The sequence below is a fragment of the Drosophila pseudoobscura genome, chromosome 3, assembly GCF_009870125.1.
Source record: "Drosophila pseudoobscura strain MV-25-SWS-2005 chromosome 3, UCI_Dpse_MV25, whole genome shotgun sequence".
Taxonomy (NCBI): domain Eukaryota; kingdom Metazoa; phylum Arthropoda; class Insecta; order Diptera; family Drosophilidae; genus Drosophila; species Drosophila pseudoobscura.
Genome location: NC_046680.1, coordinates 20,750,043 through 20,765,160, shown reverse-complemented (window position 1 = coordinate 20,765,160; position 15,118 = coordinate 20,750,043). Strand labels below are relative to the sequence as shown.

The window sequence follows — 15,118 nt, the reverse complement described above, 5'->3', positions numbered from 1 at the left end:
CCATTCCGGTCCGTTTTGTAGAGTTCATTGGCTCACAGATTGATTGGACTGATTGCTTAATAATCTGTGGAGTGCGTGTCCCCTTCGCTGGAGGTAATCACTTCGCACCAGAACCTCGGCCAGAGCCCACAACTTAATTGTCCGTAACTAGAAGCGTCGCTCGTAATTATTTATAATAATTTGTTTGGAAAATGTTCTCTTCTTTCCAATCGGCAGACAGAGGAAACGCCAGCAGCAGACACACACAAAGATGATTTCACGCCGCAAGATCATATCGCGTTCCCTGGACAATTTGGACGCCATCGGGCAAGATGAGCCGGAGGAAGACGTCTGGCACGATCGCGAGAAGCTGTTCAGGGTGAGTTGTAGCTGAAGTCTGTCTTAGAACTAGCGCTTATCCTTTGACCTATCCCTGGCAGGATCACATCAACGAGGTTCTGGCCAAGTGGGAGCAGATCGACGATGAGATCTGGGCCAAGATAATCGTCTTCGAGAAGAACCGACGCGTGGCCAAGGCCTATGCCCGCTCCTCTGTGATAACCATTAACGGATCCAAGAACGGTTTCGACGGAGTGCGGTGAGTAGACCCCTCCGACCATCCAAAGAATGTTTTCCCTAACCTGATGTCTCCTCTAAACAGCATCGGTTTGAATGGCTTCGAGAATCCCATGCGCGACTCCGAGACGAAGGTCATCAAGAAGTCCATTGGCGATGGCTTTAAGGTCAAAATGGACGAAATTGGCAACATATTCATCAAGCGGTATGGCAAGAGCAACATCTTCGTGAACAACACATCGTCGGGCAACGAGGAGACTGTCATTGGCGGCGACATCATGCAAATGCCGCAGATGTCCCTCAGCGGCGGTACCTCGGCCAAGCTGTTCGACATGAAGAAGTTTCAGACGAACATTAACCGCGAATTTGCTCGCACATATCCGGAGAGGGGTCGCCTGGAGCGGCAGTGCCTGTCGGCCGTGTCGCTGGTCAAGTCAAACAACAATCTAATCAACACTCCAGTCTGGATACTCGTGGTCAACGTGGTGGCCATGGATATGCTGAGGAGTCGCCTTCAGACGATGCCCAAGTCGCTGGACGCGCTGGGCATGCGGGTGCCACTGACGCAGAGCAGCGAGGATCCCTACTCGACGATCGAGAGCCAGGTGGGCCTCATCTACCCGACGCCCGCCGCATCCGATGACTCGCAGAACTCCCAGCACTCGAGCCACTCCAGTAAGGGACGCCGCAGCGTGTTCAGTGCCGCCTTCCTCAACGAGGGTCCCTACGTGCCCAAGGTGAGTTGCTCTACATGGGCCTAACTCTCCAATTCCTACTCACATGGGCCCTTTCTTCTCTCACCTAGCCGGACTACGAAGCTGGCGGATCCCTGACACCCATTTATGCGGACAAGAAGCGTCAGAAGAGCAGCTCGCATCAGCGTAAGAAGCAGGACGATCCCTACTACTGCGGGCTTCTGGCACGCATTCCCAACTTCATCAAGTCGTCAAAGCAGCCGTGCAGCGGGGCCAGCAAGCCCAAGAAGGAGCCGAAGATCTCGCGCAAGATCTCGGCCCAGCACCTGCAGCAGCAGCATCAGCAGTTCCTGCAGCCACCGCAGCCCATTCCCATAGCCACCTTCCACCACTCGTACTTCCCCTACAAGCTCTATCCGCCACAGCATCGTCTCTCGCAGTCGCAGATGTCGCTTTGGGATGCCCGCAGTCTGATCAGCGCACATGGTGGGTTAAACGAAAAATACTTTATGCTGGGAATCTCGTCTAATTATGTTCTCTCTTCCCACAGAATGACCAACACGGATGGCCCTAATTTATTCAACGTGTAGCATTAGTTTTACAATTATTTAGTCAAAGCTATTGATATTGGATCAGTGGATCGGGGGATTGGTGGAGTGCATTTCGGTCAGTTTTGTGATAAATGATGCGAAATGCAGCCATTTTACTACAGATTAACAGCAGATTACTTTTAGGGAACCAGAGAGATTTAATGATTATGCAATTTGTAATAACTAATTAAAATTTTGCCATAGTTTTTTAAATCGTTTAAGACTGAGAGAATGTCCTAGAGCCCAATTAGGCGCGAGAGAAGGAATAGCAAGATGGGGAATGATTCCGTCATAAGCAAGTGTATTGCTACTTTAGGCAAGTCCAATTTATTGTTTCTTTTTATTATTTTGCTGTATATACATTTCATATGTAAATAAGTTCAAATAAAATATCTATGTAAAATAAATTTGAATGCATTTAATTTTTTGTTTAATTTGAATTTTCTAGAGAGGAGACGGTATATAATGGTATATTTAGCCAGTTTCATCAATCATTGTTATATAAAGAAGAAGGCGGAAAAGAAGAAAGTAGAAAAGAAGGAGGAAGAAAAACGTAATATGTAAAATATAACTTGAATTCGTCAGTATATTTACGGTAAATTTGTTCAATGAGACCGTATATTTTGGTATTTATTTGAATCGGGTAGAATCTGTAATAACCGGTTCACAACAATGAGTCCCATTCCATGCACACATACCCTGGGGGAAATGGATGTTATAGAATTATGAATATGTTTGTCATCCCAGGCAAAAACAATTTATTTCCAATACATTTTAATATTATTCAATATTATTTATATTATTTTTAATATTTCAACGATATTTTGAAGCTTATTGTCTTCTTGTAGGGACCAAGAATAGGTATCAGGATCGAGATATATATACAAAACACTCATCATATACATGAATATGTCTAAAAAATGTCAATTTGAGAAAAGGTCTTTATTAGTTACGTTTTATCTTCATATCACTATATATACTTTCATATACAATTAACAAAATAGGGTATACAAAAACCTATACTACGGCTTAAACGGAATATAGCGACTCTTTTTTTGTTTAACTTTTTCGTTTAAACCTCTTTTTACACAAAATGCAATAAAAGCAAGTATTAAGAATACACCAGTTAAATAGAAAATCGATTCATCAATCGTATAAAATTATGTGGGCATGGCTAAATGTTCTATATAGCTAGTAATATTCGTCGGAATATCAAAGACGAGGAATATGTAAAACAGAACTTGAATTTGTCGGTATATTTACGGTATATTTTTTAAATGTGACGGTGTGTTTCGGTATATTTCTGACGTTTGGACGGTATATTTTATCGATGTATTAATCGAATCGAGACGCTGTTTTTGTTAATTTGTGCAATAAATTATTTATTTTGTATTTTGCAATTTCCACCTTCAAAAGGCGGGAGGCCAAATAATCCCACGCTACTCACGAGTAGTATGGTAGCTTAAACCCTCAAAAAAAAAAATATATATATATTTTGTATTAAATAAAGTCCGCGCGTGCGGAAACCCCTGCAGACCATGGATAAATTCGTGCAACGCAAACCCTCATGGAAAACAAAAACTTACGAGGCGGTCGTCGCTGAAGCAGCGCAGAAAACGCAGAGACTGCAACATCATGCGCCACCAGTGCGTCGTCCGTTGCAGGAGCACCCGGCTTCGAATGTCACCCCGAAGCATCTGAATCAGCCTCAGAACACAGCAGGTAGGCTTTGTATTTTTGTTGTAATATTTAGTAATATTTTTGGATACGGAGCTATCAAAATTAGTAGTAACTAAAATATATACGCAATGTGGCAAATAGATCAAGAAATCGCTAACCAAATTTGTTCTTCTTGGATAGATACCATGCGTGCCTCGGAGAAGATGCCGGACGTGCACACTAGTGCAAAAAAAACGTCCAAACCTTCTCCCGTGGCCCGCCCGATCGTTTCGCAACCGATGACTCCACGTTCGATCAGCGAAGGGCCTTTTGTGGAGACAAAAAACAATGTGACAACGCCCACGTCCAGGCCGGTTGGACCCTGGGCACGTCTACAGAATGATCTCAACAGCCCCAGCGCTTCACTTCGAGTTCGTGCCATTCGCGCTCTGAAGTAAGTAGTACCTCCATCAACGTGCTAGAGAAATTTATTTCCTTTTTTTGTCCTGCAGAAGTCCCGCCCGAAACGCATACAATGTGTTTGATGTGCCGCATACCGAACAGTGTATCATCTCTGCTGACGAGCGTACTCCCAAGCCACCACCTTCCCTCCAGGAGGTCATGAGCTCCGTTGTAGTCTACGTGGATGTGCGTTCCGGCAACGACAATCGTTCCGATGGTGTCAAGTCGATCATAGCCGACATGGGGGCTCAGATCAACGATCGTCTACTGCGGTGAGTACATCGCTTCGATCCAGGTTGAATTTCCAGCTGAAAGCCAGTTCTCGCTCTTTTTCCCTAGAAACACCACGCATGTGATCTTTAAGGATGGGTTACTCTCGACTTACAAAAAGGCCGTGGAGTGGAAAATACCGGTTGTCTCAGTATTGTGGCTTGAGGGCTGCAAGTCGCAACGAAGGGTTTGCGAACCCGAAAAGTTTCCCATCACTAACATGCACAAATATGAATATCCTGAGCTCTACGGCAAGATAACGGTGAGTGAAGATTACTTTTTGGGCGTCGAATACTTAGATAACACTCTTTTGGTTGGTTCTTTCCTCCATTTGATATCTATTCCGAGTCAGCCCCGTATGTTCCCAACTTGATCAATCAAAATTGTCAGCCAAAAGGTCGACGCGCTATTTGCAAGATATTTGTGAGGCGGGGGAAAGTTAAGAGAGCCAAACTCGGAGGTAATCAATAATTTTTAGTTTATGGCAGTGTTCGAACAGAAGCATTAGCTCCACTTAATGGGTAATTCAGGGCTTAAATGGTTTCCTTTATTGGACACATAAACAAATTAATAGTGTATGTGGAAATGGTTTAGCAGATAGCCGCCGCGAAGTCTTATCAGCCACTTGTGTTGATGACCAAGATTGGCTGAAGAGCCAGCCAACGACGGCTGTGACTGTTGCTCCGTGACACTTTTGAATATACATCAAAATGATTATTTAATCCAAAGAAATACCGAAGCAACGCGGGCCATCGGCCGTCTGAAATTGCACGTACCCCAAACATAGAGCGCCGACTATTGGGAACTCTTCGTGTCTGACAGATTCTTATCAGTGACAACCATTGTCAAGCGGTTTGTTGGTGCCGTGCGTTATCTAATTTAATTTGCGCGAGGTCTGAGTCGCTGCTTATCATAGGTATCGTAGGGCCAGGGCCAGGAAGTTGAACGGGCCAAGGAAGCCTGTCCAGGAGAGATGAAAGGAGCTGATCGTTTGCATACATCAAGTTTTATTGCTTAAATGTTAGACGGTTTAAAAACATACGAGTCACTGGACGCTGCTGACAACTTAAAACCTAATTCTCATGCACGTCTGTTTGTATTCTTTCCGAGAATAGTACAACAAATCTTCACGTCATTTACATAACTCGCTGGAATGCGTTCGTAGATGCAGATGCACTGCAGCCCAGTCCTCAGACATATTTATAGAACATTAAACTCTAAGTTAGATTATTAGATTCACGATTCACGGGAAACTGCTTGCTGGGTGGCGCGAGGCAGGAGAAACGTACCACGTAGCGCTACCTGGGCCAAAGTGCCTCTGAGATTTGTACAATGCTGCATGCACGCACATGCGAGTCTGGTTCTATTTACATAAAAGGAATAAGCGTTAAGTACAATGGAATCCTTGCATTACACTATTTTGTAAGTCCTGCGGTGGCGGTGTGAGGCAGGCATTTTGTAGTTTAGGTATGGGATGCCCCCCTCATGAGAGCGCCACCTCAAGGCACATCATTATCAGAAATCCAGATACAGTGCCCCACGTGGCAATCGTTCCATTTCCGCTGGCATGGGCCTCCGGCAGGATGTCATCCGACACAATGTAGATCATGGCTCCGGCCGCAAACGACAGAGCATACGGCAAGATCAGGTTGGCAAACGTCACCGCCACGGCGCCCAGCACACCAAAGATGGGCTCCACCATCCCGGACAACTGTCCGTACCATAGCGCCCGGCCCACACTGAAGCCGGCGGCATGCAGGGGCAGACTGACGGCCAAACCCTCCGGAAAGTTTTGAATCCCAATGCCAATGGCCAGGTTGCGGGCGCTCTCGAACGTGGATGAGTTCGAGGTGCCGATAGCTCCGAAGCTCACGCCCACCGCCAGTCCCTCGGGAATGTTGTGCACGGTGATGGCCACCACCAGCAGCATGATGCGCTTCCATTGCGAGAGTGCCTCCTGGGCGCGCTTCTCCTCCTCGGTGGTGGTGTAGGTGCACTGCTCCATCTCGTTGATGCTGCCCTTCTTGCGGCGACGTGACTCTCCGCTGTGCTGCACGCTCAAACAGTCGGAAAAGCTTTCCAGACTCTTTGAAGCGAGGCGCTCGCCGTTCCCATTCCGCTTCAGGTCCTCGATGGCAATGTCCGCCTTGTCCTTGCTCGACTGCGTCATCTGAATCATCATTTTGGTGCTGTTCAGGCCCAAATAGGACATCAGCTTGTCGCAGCCGTAGACGAAAAAGGATCCGAGCAGAAATCCACCGGCCACGGGTACAAACGAGTACACTCCGTACAGGTGCGAGCTCTCGGCCATTTCGATAGCCGGCTTGAGCAGGGACCAGAACGAGGCGGCAATCATCACGCCAGCCGCAAAGCCAAGGGCCGCGTCCAGCGACCTTCTCTGCGTACCGCGCACAAATATCACAAGGGCGGCACCGGCGGCCGTCAGTCCCCAGGTGAGCAGGGTGCCCAACAGGGCCTGAGTTACGGGTCCGTAGCCGGGAATCATTCTGTGCTAGTCGCTACCTGGTATTGTGATTGGATCTACCTTGTCGCGCTTCTATAAATTGGGTATGTACGCGTTGCGATTGAGGCGACAGTTATCGGAGTACTGGCAGTTGGGAAAACAAGTTTCTTAATTGTTTCCCTAGCTGTCGCTCCACTGCCAGAATCTTCTTGTCTGTTAATTGTTTACTTTCTCGTACAACAGATGCACACGCCCTCGAGCCAAAGTGCCACGTTCCGTGCACTGATTCGTGTCTAGTATTTCAGCAGAATAAACAAAGGGCTTGCAGCTGGTGAACCGAACGTTAATAGCGTAGTTTTGTTTTCCAAATTTCCTCCTTCTGTGGCGTAGTCCAGTCGTGAATGGGTGAGCACTTGTTGCTTATCGCTCACTCGAGGAAGCCTCCCGGAACAGATGTGTGTGTGTGTTGACAAGAATTTAAATGGGAATGCGTAATACTGTTGGGTTTACTTAGTTTAAGAGAAGAACTAATTGTGCGCAGAGGAGTGGGAATGACTGAGCTGACAGCGCTGCCAAGAGCAATTTTTATAGGGCAGCCCCGGCTGAGAGGCTGGCAGCTGTAAAGCTATCGATAGTATCGTAGCTGTCTGCTCTATGTACATATATCGTCTCTAGTGGCCTATACTTGGTGATGGGAATTTTTCGAACGATGATTTCTTTGGCGTCTGTTTGAACTTCCCACAACTATCATTTTTGTTGGACGGACATCTACTTTAGTTGAATAAATGAATTGTTATTAAAACCCTATTCTTAAAAAAACCTATAAAATATCGATGACCGGAGAGTATCTTCCCTTCTTGACAGCCAGTGAGCGCTCAAGAGATAAGCGCTAAAAAGATTAAACAAAGCCAGTAACGGCACTGATATCACGTAGTTATAAACAAATAAAACAGTGTTTTTAGCCAACGTGTGACTGACAGAGTCAGTTGCGCCAGCATCCGCCGCAGCAGGAACAATAACAAAGAGGGCATGAGCTCCATCGTAATTAAGCTGACCGACCGCACTCATTTATTTATCAACTCTTAAATCCTTTGCAGCGTGTTCGGTGCATGCAACCGGGCTCGGAACTTGCCATACGTCCGTCAAGACGCCCAGTAACTCCCACATCATCGAAGGAGAGTGGCCCAGGATCGGGCAGCAAGGGAACTCCAACCACAACGGCAAAGGTACGATCGTAAGGAAAACGACACAGTAATCCTGTTTAACCCTAGTTCTTTTGTTTCTTTGCAGAATGACATCAGCCGCTTCTTTAAGGCACTCAACCACAACAAGCAAATTGCCGGAGAAGACGCGGTCGAGTCGCCAGCCACTAAACTACTCAACAGGTTAGTTAGGGCTTGTCATCTTTTGAAATTGATGTCCCATAACCGATTCAATTTCCACAGGATAGCCAATGGCAGCTATACGCCGGTTTCTCAGCGTCCATCTGCCTTGCAAGCTGGGGATAGATTGCAAGTGCAAGAAAAACCTAATGACAGTGGTGAAAAACTGCAGGCCCAGAAGATTTTGAGCTTTAATGAGAAGCCAGGCAGCGATGAGCAGCAGTCTGCCAAACCACAGCACCGCCGTAGCACTGCAGAGCCCTCTCCTGTGGCCACGCCAGTACGCACCAGTCGTCGACGCAGCTCTGCACATATTTTCATGACCAGCAATGCGGATGCTTCTCAGCCTCCTCAGCCAGAGCAACGGATGACTCGCCGACGCAGCTCTGCACGTATTCCGCTGGCAAGAAATCAGGATGATGTTCCGCCGCCTCTAGAGCCACCCACGACGCATGGCTGTAGCTCAACTCACAAGCCCATGACAAGCAATACGGAGGCTGCTTCAGAGACAGAGCCACGAATGACACGTCGCCGCAGTTCGGCTCATATTCTCACGACTATTAATGTAGATGATCCTCCGCCTGCAGAGGCAGAGCCACGTCTGAAGCGTCGGCGCAGCTCAGCCCACATTCCCATAGCCAGAAATACGGATGCAGTTGCGCCTCCACAGCCAGATTTACGAATGACACGTCGTCGCAGCTCATTGCTTCAGGCTGCCAAGGAGCCTCTGGAATTGGCCCCGCAAAATATATTTGCATCAATTGCCGAGGAGCTGGCCCCAATACATGAGGACAAGAATTCGATTGCCGAAGAACCTGCAGGGGATGCAACCGAGTCAAATTGTCAGACATCATTGATAACCAAAATGAACGAGCGCATGGCAGATGCAAAAATCCTTAACAAAACAGATTTCGTACAACATTCTCTGGAAATAAGCGTCGGAAATCCTTCTCCGTCGAGAGTTCTCTATCAGGCGGACAAGCGAGGCACCCTGTACACCTCAGAGCGTATGGACATCAGCAAGGAATTCCAGGACGTGAATTTGACTGCCAGGAAATCGATGTCCAATGTGACTATGCAAACTTCCACACTCTTAGATGAGCACTCGACCCCGCCGATGTTCAGCTCGACTCGCCTGCCAACCAGCAGGTCCAGCACCACCGTAAATCGAAGGCGCACCCTATTCAACTTGGACATGGAGGTGATTAACGAGAACATAAACAGGTTGAACTCATCCCATCGACTGTCGCTGTTGCTGGCCAATCAGGCCGAGTTGGGAGAGTGCGACAAATCAGTTGTGCCGGCAGAAAAATCTCGGGCGGAGGAGAATCCCTCGAATCAACCAAAAAGGCGTCGACTATTCACGCCCAACGAAGTGGTGGTGACCTCACCCCCAAAGACAAATAAAAAACAGCGTTTAAGCTTTAGTGGAAACAATGCATCCACCCAGTCGGGGAAAAAGAGTCGTCGCTCATTGGCCGTTCCCGCCTGCCCTTCCTCCGAATCCAGCTGCCTTAGTGCTCATGTTGAACGTGAAAGCACCGACAAATTTCACACCCCCGATGGATCTCTAAATGGTCCTAACGACATTGATACTTCCGCCGGAATGAATGTAGCAGGAATGGAGAAATCGGCGACCAGCAAACGCCGCTCACGTGTAATCCGCACACTGGTTCACACGAACATGCATCAGGGGCAGGTCCAGGTGATTCAAAAGGTTGGTAACACTGTGGAGACACCAACTGAGCCCTAACCTTGGTAGCCTAACCTCTGTAGTACGAGTTGGGTGGATAAACATAAACTCCTACTAACGCCCAACTTTAGTCAGTAGAATAGACTATAATTCTAACGTAGCTTAACTCTGTTTGTAAATTCTCGTTAATATGCATATTCAATAACCACTAATCGGCCATAATAATTATTTATGATACATAAACAACACGCAGTAAATTTGCAGAAACCTTCACCTTCATTTGTAATACTCATTTCCCACACTCAAATAAACCGTTTCCGTATCCGTATCATAATCCCCGGGGCCCTCTTTAATCTTACCCCAAATCAACTGAATTCGTTGCCTTCAACCTTAGGCCATACGGAAGTTGCGTGGAATGCGGCTGGATCCCACTGTGACCAATCGGACCACTCATTTGGTTAGCCTGGAGCCGCGCCGCACGTTGAATCTGCTTCGCGGACTCATGCGTGGCGTCTGGATAGTCAACTTCGGATGGATCCAGGACTCGCTGAATGCCGGCAAATGGTTAAATGAAGAGAAATACGAATTGAAGAAGTTCTCGCGTGCCATTGAGGTGAGTCTAGTGAAGAGCGTGAAGGGGTGAAGAGCTAGTAACTCCCTCTACTCAAATCAGATTTGCCGCACTGAGCGACAGGCCTTTGGCATCCACTACCACTGCGAGCTGTTCCGCTACATGGAACCCTTCTATGTGTCCTCCCTTTGCCGGCCCATAGAGTTCAACAACATGAAGGAGCTACTTTTGCTCGGCGGCGCCAAGATGACGGAGAATCGCTTTAAGGCAAAGTACATTATTGGCGACAAACGACGGGTCGTGGACGATCGCATTTATCTGACGCCCTACTGGGTGCTGGATAGCATCACTGCGATGCAAATCCAAAAGTTCGGCAAATACCTAATGAAGAGTGCCATTGTAACGCCCAGTGGCATACGGTACGAAGATCCACGGTCGCGTTCTACCATCCGAAGCGACTACAATTTCGTAGATCCCCCACTGGTAATGGACAAATAGATAGACACTTTATTTTGTTTTACCTTTGGTTGGTCTTCAAAAGGGAATTCTATAAACTAAATTATCCAATGAGTTCAAAATTTACACTACAATTAGGCCATTTTTAAATTAAAACAGACTGAATCCATACTGTCAAGTATATTTTTCTTGATAATTGATAATCAAATATAGCCGAAAAATAATAATTAAAAATAGAACAAGTTTCATTTAATCGAAAGATTCAACAACTGTGGCCGGAGAGGATGGAAATTAAACAAATATTTAGTCTCTTCAATGGCAAAAATGTCCACTTTATTGGAACGATTGAGGTATATTGTGTTGTCAGAGTTATTTCATTATTCATTTCTTGTACGTTATAATTCGATTCAGATTCACTTTGTACTTTGAGGCATCGTCGGCAGGGCGGGCGGTGCATGGTGTGTGGAAGAAAATGCGTCTGGGCTGGGAGAAAATAAAAGCGCTCTGAAAATCAAAAAGCAACAAACCAAAAAGATGTTGAAAGGGTTTTGTCTCGTTAAAAGAATAAATACAAAAATAGGGTTTTTATTTTTTGTAAATAAAGTTATCGCTTCTATTCTGGTTCTTTTTTTTTCATGTATACAAAGTAGTTGTGTGTGTGTGCAAAATGAGGGTAAGATAAATGATACAAATCAAAGAACAAAGGTTAATTTAATCGATATAAATGCTACGCGCGCTCGCTACTCAAGACATCTAGATATGATGGCACATCATATCCATACATAGTAAACTAAAGATCGATGGAGGGAGGATGGTTGAAGGAGGAGTGGTTGTGTTTCGTGTGCGCTCCTGCCAATCCACCATCGCATTCAGGCGGCTTCGACAGCGTTCGTTGACATTCGTATCCTACGAAACTCTTTTCGATGGAAAAAATTAAACTTTTGCTTCTTCTGGAACTTCATCTTATCGTTCATTTTGCTCAGGTCAGGGACAGGTGTTCTTGCTATACTACTGTTGCTGTTGTGCTTGTTGCTGGTATTGTTGAGTGTGGGTTGTGTCTGCATTAGGTTGTTGATTATATGCTTGCTGCTTCTGCTTGCGCTTCCGCTTGTTACTGCTGCTGCTGCTAGTGTTGTTGAGTGGGAGCAAACCAGCTACTTCTTGCCCTTGGTGGCCTTCTCGGCGGCCTTGGTGACCTTGCCACCGGAGGCATCCTTGAAGTTGACAGACTTGATGACACCGACAGCAACGGTCTGCCTCATGTCACGGACAGCGAAGCGACCCAGAGGAGGGAACTCCTGGAAGGACTCCACGCACAGAGGCTTGGAGGGCACCAAGTTGACAATGGCAGCATCACCAGACTTGATGAACTTGGGGTTCTCCTCGGTGGTCTTGCCGGAACGACGGTCAACCTTCTCCTTGATCTCAGCGAACTTGCAAGCAATGTGAGCGGTGTGGCAATCCAACACTGGGGTGTAGCCGTTGGCGATCTGGCCAGGGTGGTTCAGCACGATGACCTGAGCGGTGAAGTCGGCAGCGCCCTTGGGTGGGTTGGCCTTGGAGTCGCCAGCAACGTAGCCACGACGCAGCTCCTTGACGGAGACGTTCTTAACGTTGAAGCCAACGTTGTCACCGGGAACGGCCTCGACGAGGGCTTCGTGGTGCATCTCAACAGACTTAACCTCAGTGGTGATGTTGGCCGGGGCGAACACAACAAGGGTACCGGGCTTCAGGACACCGGTCTCCACACGACCGACGGGTACTGTTCCAATACCGCCAATTTTGTAGACATCCTGCAGGGGCAGACGCAGGGCCTTGTCGGTTGGGCGAGCTGGGGGGAGGATAGCGTCCAGAGCTTCGATGAGGGTCTTGCCGTCAGCGTTGCCATCCTTGCGCTCCACCTTCCATCCCTTGAACCAGTTCATGTTGGTAGAGGGTTCCAACATGTTGTCGCCGTGCCATCCGGAGATGGGCACGAAGGCGACGGCGGCTGGGTTGTAGCCGATCTTCTTGATGTACGAGGAGACTTCCTTCTTGATTTCCTCATAACGCGACTCGCTGTATGGTGGCTCGGACGAATCCATCTTGTTCACACCAACGATCAGCTGCTTCACACCCAGGGTGAAGGCAAGCAGGGCGTGCTCGCGGGTCTGGCCGTTCTTAGAGATACCAGCCTCGAACTCGCCAGTACCGGCAGCCACAATCAAGACAGCGCAATCAGCCTGGGAGGTACCAGTGATCATGTTCTTGATGAAATCTCTGTGGCCGGGGGCGTCGATGATGGTGACGTAGTACTTGGCAGTCTCGAACTTCCACAGAGCGATATCGATTGTGATACCACGCTCACGCTCGGCCTTCAATTTATCCAAAACCCATGCGTACTTGAAGGAGCCCTTGCCCATCTCCTGAGCCTCCTTCTCGAACTTCTCGATGGTACGCTTGTCGATACCACCGCACTTGTAGATCAAGTGACCGGTGGTCGTGGACTTGCCAGAATCGACGTGTCCAATGACGACAATGTTGATGTGAATCTTTTCCTTGCCCATGTTGGATTATAGGAGAGCTGCAGTTGCGTGTGTGTGTGTGTGGGTGAACGGGTACGGTTGTGTTGGACAGCGTGCAGCAGGTAGAATTTCGAAATCGGGTTGAACAGGAACGGTAACGTGGGAAAGAAACAAATGGGTAAACACATTTCGTTAGCAATTGGTTAGAAATTGTATTATTAATTAGTTGCAGGTTTAATGGGCACAAATAAATTTCGTTGTCTACAAATAAATCCACTAATCGGCATTCGTACTTTCGACTTTTGCTTGCGTGCTGACAGCGCAGCCACTCAACCTAACCTCACAATCGCCGCAAAGCCAAAACGTGTTTTTTGCTCATCGCCTCGGAAGCAGTTTGAGGTTAGGTTAGGTGCAGCGCCGCATGCGATGGGAAGTGGTGGTGGAAAAAACCAGCCAGAGGGGGGAGGAAGCAGAACAGAGACAACTAATTGTTGAACAATGAAAGTACGCATACCCGCATACACATAAATATATGTACATGCAAATTTACAACAAAAGAAACAACCTATTTATTTGAACCATTCTTAAAGCAAACTCGATTTTTTCAGTGGTTTGGTATTTATGCTATCGTCAAAGTTCTTCAGTAGCAGAACTGAAAATAATCATCATGGTAAATCGAGTTGCTAAATTGAATAAATATGCGCAAGGAAATTTCCAGCAAATTTAATCGCGTTTGTATTCACATGAACACATGTGCCTGTCCATGCGTTCGTGTGTGTGATGCTCAGTTGCCGGCCGGAGCGAGCGAGGGAGAAAGCAAAGAAAAATGGCGACGACCCATACCAATGTGAATGTGACTCTTGCAAAGGCAAATGATCGCCGCGGTGGCACGAAAGAGAAAGAAAATTTTCAAGAACCGAATGCATTCCGAGTCTTTAAACCAGACCCAAGCAAGAGGTCAAACCAAATGCATCGGAAATGTGTGTGCACCTTATTTCACAACAGCTGGCAACTGGCAGCGTGCAGAGTAAGATTTTAGAGAGAGTAAGATTTTTTTGCTTGTTGCTAAGAAAGATATCCGGCCACTTGAGTCACACCATGAGTCGCCATTTTGAAATTCTATGCATATAGAGAAAGCGGAAAAATACGCTTGCGAAAACCACGTTTTCGGCACTCTGTTTCAGCGATGTTTTGTGCTTTTACTAAGCAGAACGAGTATTAATAATGGAGCAATTAGCGGCACTAATGAACGACCCAATGAACGATGCCACACATGCCAAGTGGGCGTGGCGAAGAAAATTACAAAAAAATTACACCATATTGCGAACTAAAATTACGCATTCTGGCGAAAATTGTTTAAAACAATTTGAAACGGTGCAGCAAGGGTCGTTGCATTGGTCACAGCACTAATTTTCTTCAAAGTGAGCACACATTGCCACGTGTTTGCTTTTCGCATCACTATGCCTCCGTCAGCACCTTTCACTCTGCCAGCCTCATTAGAGGTTATTTTTTCAAGCACACACAAATGCACCAGAACGCACATATTTGTTTATAAATGTTCATTTACTGCAGTTTCGTTGCACATATTCACTAAATCCTCTAACATATACTTGTATATACACCACAATTAATTCACTTTGGATCCAGAAACTTACTCTCGAATAAATTGAATGAGATATCACAGTCTATGCGATTCCGGCGACAGACTTGAACAAAGTGAACGAGTGTTCGGCATGCCGGAAGCCAGGAAGCCTCGCTGGCATTTTATTTATCGATAAGATATACCGTAATATACCGTCGCATTTTCAAAATATACC

The 15,118-nt window shown here is 46.8% G+C and overlaps 4 protein-coding genes and 1 non-coding gene across 6 annotated transcripts in view; 2 read left to right on the top strand and 3 right to left on the bottom strand.

The window, feature by feature from the left end:
* reb (rebuf) overlaps nt 1-2,247 on the top strand; it is a 52,185-nt gene extending 49,938 nt beyond the window's left edge. For both annotated transcript variants that reach the window (XM_015185157.2, XM_015185156.2), the window contains exons 2-6: nt 217-358; nt 420-577; nt 641-1,292; nt 1,361-1,736; nt 1,801-2,247. In XM_015185157.2, coding sequence (XP_015040643.2) covers nt 251-358; nt 420-577; nt 641-1,292; nt 1,361-1,736; nt 1,801-1,805 — 1,299 coding nt within the window. In that variant the 5' untranslated portion in view covers nt 217-250 and the 3' untranslated portion in view covers nt 1,806-2,247. The remainder of the gene's footprint in view (nt 1-216; nt 359-419; nt 578-640; nt 1,293-1,360; nt 1,737-1,800) is intronic.
* A 924-nt stretch (nt 2,248-3,171) lies between these two features.
* MCPH1 (Microcephalin) lies at nt 3,172-11,018 on the top strand. Its single transcript, XM_033379198.1, has 9 exons — nt 3,172-3,562; nt 3,701-3,953; nt 4,012-4,233; nt 4,301-4,493; nt 7,793-7,921; nt 7,986-8,080; nt 8,141-9,794; nt 10,165-10,383; nt 10,444-11,018. Exons 1-9 carry the CDS (start codon nt 3,379-3,381, stop codon nt 10,837-10,839), a joined length of 3,345 nt encoding a protein of 1,114 aa, XP_033235089.1. The 5' UTR covers nt 3,172-3,378; the 3' UTR covers nt 10,840-11,018.
* Zip48C (Zinc/iron regulated transporter-related protein 48C) lies at nt 5,219-7,283 on the bottom strand. Its single transcript, XM_001361786.4, has one exon. The coding sequence runs from the start codon at nt 6,735-6,737 to the stop codon at nt 5,715-5,717; it is 1,023 nt and encodes a 340-aa protein (XP_001361823.1). The 5' UTR covers nt 6,738-7,283; the 3' UTR covers nt 5,219-5,714.
* Nucleotides 11,019-11,379: 361 nt separating the features above from the next.
* On the bottom strand, nt 11,380-15,110 carry eEF1alpha1 (eukaryotic translation elongation factor 1 alpha 1). The gene is made up of 2 exons (XM_001361784.4): nt 14,957-15,110; nt 11,380-13,360 (listed from the first exon to the last, which is right to left on the bottom strand). Exon 2 carries the CDS (start codon nt 13,341-13,343, stop codon nt 11,952-11,954), a length of 1,392 nt encoding a protein of 463 aa, XP_001361821.2. The 5' UTR covers nt 13,344-13,360; nt 14,957-15,110; the 3' UTR covers nt 11,380-11,951.
* LOC6898953 (small nucleolar RNA snR61/Z1/Z11) lies at nt 13,903-13,975 on the bottom strand. The gene has a single exon (XR_053517.2). It is a non-coding gene; the product is annotated as a small nucleolar RNA snR61/Z1/Z11 (small nucleolar RNA).
* Nucleotides 15,111-15,118: the final 8 nt, after the last annotated feature.

Bases quoted from the DNA above. Each gene is read 5' to 3' on its own strand.
- MCPH1 (XM_033379198.1), top strand. From the start codon at position 3,379: ATGGATAAATTCGTGCAACGCAAACCCTCATGGAAAACAAAAACTTAC. The intron at 8,081-8,140 runs GTTAGTTAGGGC...CAATTTCCACAG, and splicing joins GCCACTAAACTACTCAACAG to GATAGCCAATGGCAGCTATA. The intron at 10,384-10,443 runs GTGAGTCTAGTG...TACTCAAATCAG, and splicing joins AGTTCTCGCGTGCCATTGAG to ATTTGCCGCACTGAGCGACA.
- Zip48C (XM_001361786.4), bottom strand. From the start codon at position 6,737: ATGATTCCCGGCTACGGACCCGTAACTCAGGCCCTGTTGGGCACCCTG.
- eEF1alpha1 (XM_001361784.4), bottom strand. From the start codon at position 13,343: ATGGGCAAGGAAAAGATTCACATCAACATTGTCGTCATTGGACACGTC.